This window comes from Physeter macrocephalus, chromosome 4, assembly GCF_002837175.3.
Source record: "Physeter macrocephalus isolate SW-GA chromosome 4, ASM283717v5, whole genome shotgun sequence".
Classification (NCBI taxonomy): Eukaryota; Metazoa; Chordata; class Mammalia; order Artiodactyla; family Physeteridae; genus Physeter; species Physeter macrocephalus.
In genome coordinates, this window is record NC_041217.1 from 38,335,626 (window position 1) to 38,345,013 (window position 9,388).

Below are 9,388 nucleotides of genomic sequence, written 5' to 3' on the forward strand. Positions count from 1 at the left end.
TCTCGGTGGCAGTGACCCAGGCCAAATGTGCGTGTTTAGGGCCGTGAGGATGGAGCTGTGCTTCTCTCAGAGGGCAGGTACATCCTGCTCTTAGGTGGAGCTGATCCAGCCCCAGCGCTGAGCAAACCAAGATCCCAGAGTGAGAAGGTGCTTGCCCAGGTCCCAGGGCTGCTCGCCCGGCTTCTCACTCGTCTCCTCTCAGGCCTCTTCATCTACAGTGTTTTCTTTTTGCAGGTCACCAACCAGAGGGCAGGATGGAAAATGCCCATCCTCCTCATACTGTGCCTGCTGCAGGGTGAGTCCCAAATAGCCCAGCTTCAGAGCCTGTACACCCAGACCCGAGCCTTCCAGGCTGCAGACATGCCTGGCGGGCACCTCAGCGGCATTCAGCACCCGCACCGTAGTTCGGGCATCCGCATGGCTTTGGATCGAGGGAGTGATCAGATCTGGGTCAGAGGGAAAGAGGGAGGTGAAAGCTCACATGAGAGGGCATATGTCTGACTTGATGATTGCTGGAATAGTCACAGTTTTGATCTGTCTCTGCTCTCTTGCATTCAAGTTGATGACTGAAAGTCAGCTGCATTTGCAAGAGATGCGTTCCAGGGTGTGCAAAAGCCAGGGGTAGCACCGTTCTATTTCCACACATTCTAAAAACGCTCAAGTGCCAGAACCAGTACTAGGGACATAAAAACCCTGACCTACTTCAAAGAGTGCAGAGTCTACAAAGCAACCAGATGGGTAAATACTACATCTCCGCATTTGCTTATTTAGTCAATGCATACTTATGGAGGGCCTACCATGTGCCAGGCACTAGGGACACACGGATGAAAGACAGAATGCTTGCTCTGTAGGTCCTGACAGGCTGGTGTGCTGATCAGACTCAGATGACCAACGGTCCTGTCTCCATGCTGTGGTATCTGGTTTCATTTTGATGGTAAATGGGGAGCCATTGAGGAATATAGTTAGTATGTGCTTAGAGTGTCTGGTACCCAAGTAGATGCTTAAATAACTGTTGAAAGAATAAATGAATAAATAAACGCTATGACAATACAAAAAAAGGATTACCAATTGTGTTTGTCTTACAAACAAATCAGAATTTTAATGAATCAAAGGTCACTTATATCTGGGTGAGAACCCTCTGTGATATAATCACACCACCTCTTTATTTTCATCTCCCAATGCCCCCTTTAAAATTTTTCAGTAGGAGCAAGCTTCCCCGGCCCCCAGATGAAAACTCAGGCAGGCCCATGATTTTTCTCTGAACGTAGAAGAGTCTTAACCTAATTCCTTTAAGTCTCAGATGTTCTAATTTGATCATTGTAAGTGGCCGGTTAAATATTTTGGTCAGCAATTTAATCTTCATGCAGAGATTTGCCCCCTTGTCCCCCAAGGCCTGCAGTCAGGAAGGCAGGGAGGGGTCTGGGGGCTGCCTTCTCCCTTCCCCTGCTCTTTCTTCTCCCCGCCGAGGCAGCTGGCACTTGGGACGCCAGTAGGGTCACAGCAGCAGGTGCGAGGAGAGCAGGAGCCAGGCAGCTCTTACTTGATGGGATGGCTTGGAACTCTCTGGCCTGGCCGGGCTCTAGAGCTGGCTCCTCCTCTTGTGGATGCCTTTGTGGATCCCTCGAGGGCCCATCTCCTCCCTGTGCCCCAGGTTCTGCTTTGGCCCCTCCACACGGAAGACCCCATCTCAGGTGGCTGTGGGATGGCTCTCTGCCCTCTGGGCCAAGGAAACACTCACGGTTTTCTCACCCCTTTGCTGGAGGGAGGAGTGATCCGTCCCAGTCACCAGCCCTGCCTTCCCTGCTCCTGTCACAGGCCTTTTGCACTTCCTCAGACCAGGTCAAGCTCCAGTCCATGGCCTCCAGTCAAGCTCCAGTGCAGGCCTCCCTCGCCCATCCCCGACTGAAGCCGTACAGTGGACAAGTGCTGGGAGATGACGGGTGAATGAGAGCGGGGGCGCCACCTCCACCGAAGGGACCCCTGGCAGGCACCACATGGATCCTAAAATGCCAGCCCTTTCTTTAATTCTCACAGGCAACCAGTACTCAATTCCCAAAACCTTTATTATATATAACCAAGAGCTACTAGTCATCCACCGAATAAGTTCTTAAGGGTAAGTGAAATTTGGTATTTATAAAAGAAAAAAATGTGTATTGCAAAAGTTGATTAAGGATTCCTAATCAGCTCTCAACTGCGAAGTCAGAACAGCCCATCCCGCTGATTAATGGGGCTCCTTAATCCTTTTGCCTGCGCCGCATGACATGTAGATCACATGCAGATTCCTGAAATATGAGGTGTGAACACTTTATCAGACCACCATCACTGTCATCCTGAGGTGGTCTTTGTTTGTAATTACGAAGATTCTTACTTTTTAATGATAAGTTGCCATTTAACTTTATCGGTAGTGGCATAGTTGTGTGTCTCTTAATTAAACCTACAGTGAGTATTGATTTATCCCGAACATTTATGGCCTTGACTCTTCCTATAATGAGACCTCAAGACATATGCAACAGGAAGGGTCAGCTTTATGGGCATGTGCCCTGTGCAGTCACACAGGACCCCATTCAGAAGGTGCTTGGTTTAATGCTCTCCTGTTGCCATAGTGAAAACCTCAGTAACTTTTGAATAAGGGATCCTCCATTTTTATTTTGCACTGGACCCTGCAAATTATGTAGCCAGTCCTGGCAACAGGATGAAACTTTCTTGGATTCAGAGGTGCTAAAGACATAGAACAAATTGATAGATGCCAGGCACCCACATCCTAAAGCAACATGTTGAACCACCTGGGCAGGACTATGGAGAGAGATGGCAAAGCTGGCTGTTCCAGAAATAGACCACCGTGTAGTGTCTTGAAGAATCATCAGAGGTAGAAGAGAAGAGCTTTTTGGAGAGAGACAGCGTGCTGTGCTCTCCACCACCTGCCCCTGGGGGACAAGACGGATCACCTCCTCCTCACTTTAAGTCAAGTAAGAGAAGGAATTTCTAGGATGCCACTCAACAAGCTTGCTGTATGTCCCAGATTTCTCCTGACAGCAGGACAAAGGTGTGTTCCCTGGGGCCAAATGTAGGTCCCACAGAAAGGAGCTGCCCCAGGGCCTCTACCAAGAGGTCTACCCAGAAGGGATTGTAACCACGAGAGGGGCACGTGGCCAGAAGTCCTAGGCTTGGTGGTGGAGGAGTCATAAAAGGCCAGCAGGAGGAGAGGCAGTTCCTACCAAGAAGGAACTGCAGCCAGAGGCCACGGACAAGCGATCTGGGAGGCAAAAGGGAAGGACGCAGCTCTGGACGTCTGCCATGCCCGGAGGGCGCCACCAGCAGATCCCGACTTTCCATTCACCTCTCGTCTCTCCCCTCCGCACCCAATCCCAGAGGGGCCCCAAGAGCAGTTCTGAGTAGGGGAAGGGGTCGAGCAAAGCAAGAGACCCCGACCTGTCCCCCTCCCCCACATCAAGTGTAGCTGGGAAATAGGAAAAGGCTTCAGTTGGATAAGAGGCTGGAGTTGCAGCAGTCACCGGGCTGGACATTTTCTTATCCGAGCGAGACTATGAAAGCTACCATACTTGAAATTATGTCTGAGATTTCATCAAGGAGGAGAGACATCCCAGAGCTAGTATGAAGAGGCAGTGAGAGAAAGAGTAGACTTTGTTTCTGCTTGCATTGGATCAAATTTAAGTCAGTAAAAGGGCCATAGACTGTGCTTCAACTATGATCCATGCCTACCGCCAAAGCAGACATAGTCACAATTCTGCTGTGCTTTGACAGCGGCACTTGGTTATTTCCATTTCTAGAGGAGTGAGCAAGTATGAACGTTTTTGAAAACGATGGTCTGGGGAGTTACCCACCGAGCAGAGCAGGATTCCTGTACTTCCAGCACCCTCTCCTTTCAGAAGTCGCACGCATCTGTTTTTACTACTTAACATCCCTCTTTAAAAAAAACATTTTATTGAAGTATAGTTGATTTTCAATGTTGTGTTAATTTCTGCTGTACAGCAGAATGATTCCATTATGGTTTATCACAGGATAAATATACAGGATGTTGAATATAGTTCCCTGTGCTATACAGTAGGACCTTGTTGTTTTAACATCTCTCTTTTACATTCCATGCAATTAAACCACAGCCCTTCTGTCAGATGTTGCCTTGGCCTTCTTACAGGTGCTTAGATGGCAGCTTCTTAAACATTTGCATTTTTTAAAAAACATCTGCACTGGAGCACAGTCGTATGAATCCAGGCTTTGGACGGACATGTACAAGATCACCTGCACATGATAAGCTCAAGAGTGGTTAGCTAAGTAGTGGTAAGATTATTCTTGCATTTTCATCTCTCCATGGGGCCTTGGACACAGCTCCATTTCATACCTTGGAGCTACTCCTGACCTAGTGGCTAAGCTCTGACATTTCTATATTGATTCTTTGCAGCTTCACTTTCACGGAGGCATTTTCTGACCTGTTTCCTAATTCTGGCAGAGTTTGGAGCTCATAGCTCCCCAAACAGTGACAAATTCAGCACTCTTGCTCTGGACTTTTTTTTTTTCTCTGCCTGCAGCTGCAAATGCGTTGAAGGGCCCGAGGCTGGTGTCTGGGGAGCCTGGGGGAGCTGTCACCATCCAGTGCCATTACCCACCCTTGCTCGTCAACAGCCATCAGAGGAAGTACTGGTGCCGCCTAAGCCCCCTGACGTGGGTCTGCCACACCATCGTGTCCACCAACCACTACACTCACCTTCGCTACCGTGGCCGTGTGGCCCTAACAGACTTCCCACAAAGAGGCTTGTTTGTGGTGAGGCTGTCCCAGCTGTCCCCGGAGGACGTGGGGCGCTACCGCTGTGGCATTGGAAACACAAACCACATGCTGTTCTTCAGCATGAACCTGACCATCTCTGCAGGTAAGGGCTGATGGCTGGCAGGTCAAGTTTGGTGACATGAATGCTAGGAAGGGCAAGGGGCAACAGAAGACCCAGAGGTCCAAGAGGGCTTTAAACACAAGGGGAGTGATGATGAAAAGCTGGGGTCAGGCAAGGACTTTAAGACATAGACTTTCATTTCAGATGGAGACCACCTTCAGAGGGAAAGTAGATACTAGGGAAAACGTCCCAACTGAATCCCCGTAATCTATCCCACCCAATTCCCCCCGAAAGTTGTGGCACATATATTTGAAGAGAGCTCCATGAAGCTGGTGAATTGGAGGATATGGCTTCTTACGGTCATGATGTCTCTTTGTTCAGACATGCAGAGCACATAAGACAGGCAAAGCAGAAGAATGGGGACTGAGCTCTTCCTAAGGCTGAGCCCCTCAGCAGACATCTGACAGCTACCAGGCCAGTGCCATGCGTGGCTCGTTCTGGAGAGTTGATCTAGAGTCAGGTACCCAGAGTCCAAGGAAGGGCATCCAGGCTATGAAAGGCAGGTCTACCGGAGAGATGGCGCAGGCAGGCAGGAGTCCAGAGAGTGGACTTGTTTGATTAGATGTTGCTATCTAACCATCTGCTGACATTGGCTGCTCTGCTGTGACTGGAGTTTTCTTTTTTTTCTTATTTGAAAAGCAGTACGTGAAGGGGTGTGGGCCCTGGGAAAGGGGACAGCATGGTGTCCTGGGGCAGCTGGATAGAGAATTTGTGAGGGTAAAAGGAGATAGGGGCATAAAATGTCAATATTGGCAACAGACTAGAGAACACATCTGGTTTTCCCAGTTTTTTATTTTATCCAACATATTGGCCAAAGACGGCACTGCTTAGTGAGGTTGCATTCCATGGAGCAAACACGTCAAGCCTGGTGTCCTTTGCAGCCTGGTGTCCTGTAGGCAGCCCGGATGGCCTTTTCATTCGGTCTCCTTCTCTGCTGTTCACACAGGTCTTTCCAGAGCCATCCCCGCAGCCACTGTGGCTGCCGGCGAGCTCATCACGGGATCCTTTGTGACAGTATCGCCAGCGACCAACAGACGGACACCAGGAACTATCCAGACTATAGAGAGACAAGGGACAGGATGGGACAGAGTTGCTCTGACTCTAGGAGCCAGCAAAACCACAGCTTCAGCTAAGGAAAGACAGACCCCAGGAGCAACTGGGGTCGTAGCTCCAGGGACAGGCAGCCAGCTAGAGGGTTCCATTTGGGCAACCATCCCCACTCCGCAGAGACCAGCTTCAGCCATCAGAGGTGTGTCCAATACAACAGAAGGTGATCGAGTGTGGAGCGCCAGAAGTTTGGAAGCAAACAGGGCTAGGGCCAGCGAAAGAGAGAGGGAAACAACTACTGGGACTGATAGGCAAAGAGAGGAAACAGAGAGGGTCAGAATAGCCCCAGACACAGCTGAGAAGGTCATGGCGACCATTAGGCCATCAACCCTGGTCTCAGAAAAATGGATGTGGGAAACCCTCCAAGGAGAAATGTCGGTTTCTAAGCCACAAGCCCTGGGCTCCGTGGAAGGAACCACCCCAGTTGCAGCTGCGTGGACCTTGGAGCCAACCAGCATAGAGATGGCATCTGCGGAAGGAAGCAGTGAAGGAGACCTAGACACCCCTGCTGGAGACAGTGGTCGCCAAGTGACGCCAAGCCAGGCCCTGGCAGCAAGGCCCCTCAGGCCCCTGGGCAAGGACTCCCACGCGAAGAGGTAAAGCCCCAGGCCGCCCTCTCCGTTGGGACTGCACATCTGCTCCATCCCTTTGCACGGCCCTCAGTGAGCTGACCTCTGTGACTCCCTCCGTCTGCTCTCTCTCCTCTCCCTTTGTAACCTCAGGACAGTAAAGCGCAAGGGACATGAAAGTCACAATCCTCCCTCGTTCAAGGGTCCTTGCTGGGAGAACACTATCTGAGTATCTTCATGTGACTTTCAAGCAAAAATATAAGCACTAGAATAATGGAATATTTAGGTGGGACTGTTGGGACATTTTTTTTTTTTTAAAGATGAGGAAACAAAGCTCCGACGAGGTCGGGGGGTGACTCACTGAAGCTGCAAAGACAGACTGTGGCAAAGCCAAAGGCCAAGCGTAGATGCCCTGCCCCTCACTCACTTCTCTTGCCCACTGTGACACGTTGGTGGAGGAGGGAAAGGATCAGGGCTTGGGAACCGGAAGGCAGGGGACCTAGTCCCAGCTCGGCAACTAACCCTCCGTGGGAAATCGGGCAGCCAGCTTGCCTTGGCCTCAGCTTCTCATCTGTAAAATGAGGAGCAAGGGCCAAAGGGTCTTCAGTCTCCTCCTACCCAGCTCCAACCTCCCCTCTCCTGTGCTTTTACCATCCCCTCCCCTGCTGCTTCCACTCCAGTGCTTCTCTGAAAGAGAAAAACCTCTCTCGGATGCTGACCCCAGTCTCTTCGGTGCTGTGTCCGCTTATGCTGACGGCTCTTGTTCTGCTGCAAAGGAAGCTCCGGAGAAAGAGGAGCTGTGAGTGGAGTTTAAGTCACCCCAAGGCCGGGGAGGGGAGTGCTTGTTCCCATCTGACACCCTCAGGACTGGGTCGGGGTCAGAGTGGGTACCAGGACTTCTGGATGTAGAAGTGCTAAATTCTAGTCTGAGCCATTTAACCAAGCTTGGCCTTGGTTCCTTTATCAATCAAATGGGAAAGTAGTCTATGTATTTATGTCTCAGTGGCATCCCAGAGCTTAAGGAGAAGCTCTTCAGAAGATGGCAAGACAGCTGGTAATCATATGAACCACGTGAACAATCCCGACAGCAGGCCGGAGTACAGGGCCCAAATGCGGAACCAGACTGCATTTGCACCCTCTGCACGGCCCAGCTGGAAGTCTCTTAAAGCACCAGGCCCAGGTTTAAACATTCCTAAAGGGACTGCTCCACGGTGTTTAGATCTGGCAAAGAAAGGGTGAGATGCTCTGGGAGCAAGTCAAAGGGGCTAAGAGTCTCACACCCAGTGCCCCAAAGGCCTGGCCCAATCCCTGCCGATCTAAGGGCTCAGTTGCAAATCCTCTGTGTCAGGAAGTCCTTGAGGCTTGCGGTGGGTGAAGGTGGTTCTCAAGGAATCAAATTCAGGGCCCAGGATGCTCACAGTGTGCTCTGTGTCTGTGCAGCTCAGGAGACAGAAAGGTCTTCAGGGGTCACCTTGATTCAGATGACACAGTTCCCGGAGCTGAGCCTCCAGCCAGACCAGCTTCCCCAGGTGGAAAGGAAGATGCTCCAGGATGGCTCTCCTCCTCTCCGTGCCAGCCTGAGTATCCCGGAGAGGGACCCTGGACCCCGAGGAATGGAAGGATAAGCCGCTCAGTCACCATGGAGAAAAGAACCAGGACAGAATATCATAGCCCCAGCCTCTTCTCTTCCTTCCTCCACCTGTATGAAGGGAAGCTTGGGGAGCTGGGACTCCATCTGGGGAAGCAAAGGCTGACCATCACTGGACCAAGGAAGGTCCAGAATTTTTCATGGCCAAAGGTGACACTGTGACTCAAAGAAGGCTGCAAGAAAGGATCTATTAGTTACTGGAGGAGGTCAGTGGACCTGGAAAAAGTGGAATTTCCATTCCTGGAGGTTTGAAAATATGAGAGGCTTCCAATCAGAGTGGAGAATTACCAAAATTTCAACCATCACTCCTAGCCCTTGGTAGGTGCCCCCTTTTTCTGACATCTCTTAACACTCAGCCTGCTGCGCACATTAAACTATATCCTTTTCAAGTACATTCTAAGCTCTTAGGGCAGTAATTTTGTTTCCTCCATCTCACTATGTCTCCAAAGAACTTCATCTCAGTAGGGCCCCCAATAAATATTTGTGACTGAATGGCTGACTGGAGGGGCATGGGCTCCGTGACCTCGGGGGACACTGCCAACACAGATGTTCTGAATCCCCCTTCATTTGGGAGTCCCCTAGATGATCCCATAGGTCCTTACACAGGGACCAAAAGGAAGAACCCTCATTCCCAATTCATCCCTGCCCATTTGACCCCATACTTATTATGCTGTAGACCTTTTGACCCAGTCAAGATTTTCTGGGATTTTCCTGAGTTCATGAAGGAAGAGGGTATTTTTCAGTAGATTCTCATCTTCTTCATAAAGCTCCTCTTATTCAATTGCTTGTAAATCCTTGATATCAAGGACTGATGATGAAGCTGAAAAGTGGTTATGGTAAGAGGGACAGATAAGAGAGAAGGTGGCCAAGAGGAATTTTATGTGGATTCTGCTTTACAATCACTTTATTTCATGCCCGTTGGGGGACTTTTGCTCCACTCTTGGGCCCACTGTCTTTTCAGGAATTACATCTGCTCTTTTACTTTGCCAGATCTGTCAGCAAGCTGTCTGAACTTCATGTTTGGACAGAGCAGCCCTTGAGCAGTGGAAAAGAAGGGAAAGAAAGGCTCCAGTGTCAAGTCAAGAATTGTCAGGTAGACATTCCCAGAAGGCTCGGCCCTCTCTCCTAAGCTGTCAGCAGCACCAGAAATCCTTCCTTCCTTA

General features: G+C 50.2%; 1 protein-coding gene across 1 annotated transcript; it reads left to right on the forward strand.

The window, feature by feature from the left end:
- Positions 1-246: 246 nt before the first annotated feature.
- FCAMR (Fc alpha and mu receptor) lies at positions 247-8,202 on the forward strand. Its single transcript, XM_007105480.2, is given in 8 exon segments — positions 247-295; positions 1,652-1,717; positions 1,720-1,768; positions 2,518-2,531; positions 4,545-4,883; positions 5,848-6,604; positions 7,258-7,376; positions 8,018-8,202. Coding segments are annotated over 8 exon segments (1,563 nt in total). The 5' UTR covers positions 247-261.
- Positions 8,203-9,388: the final 1,186 nt, after the last annotated feature.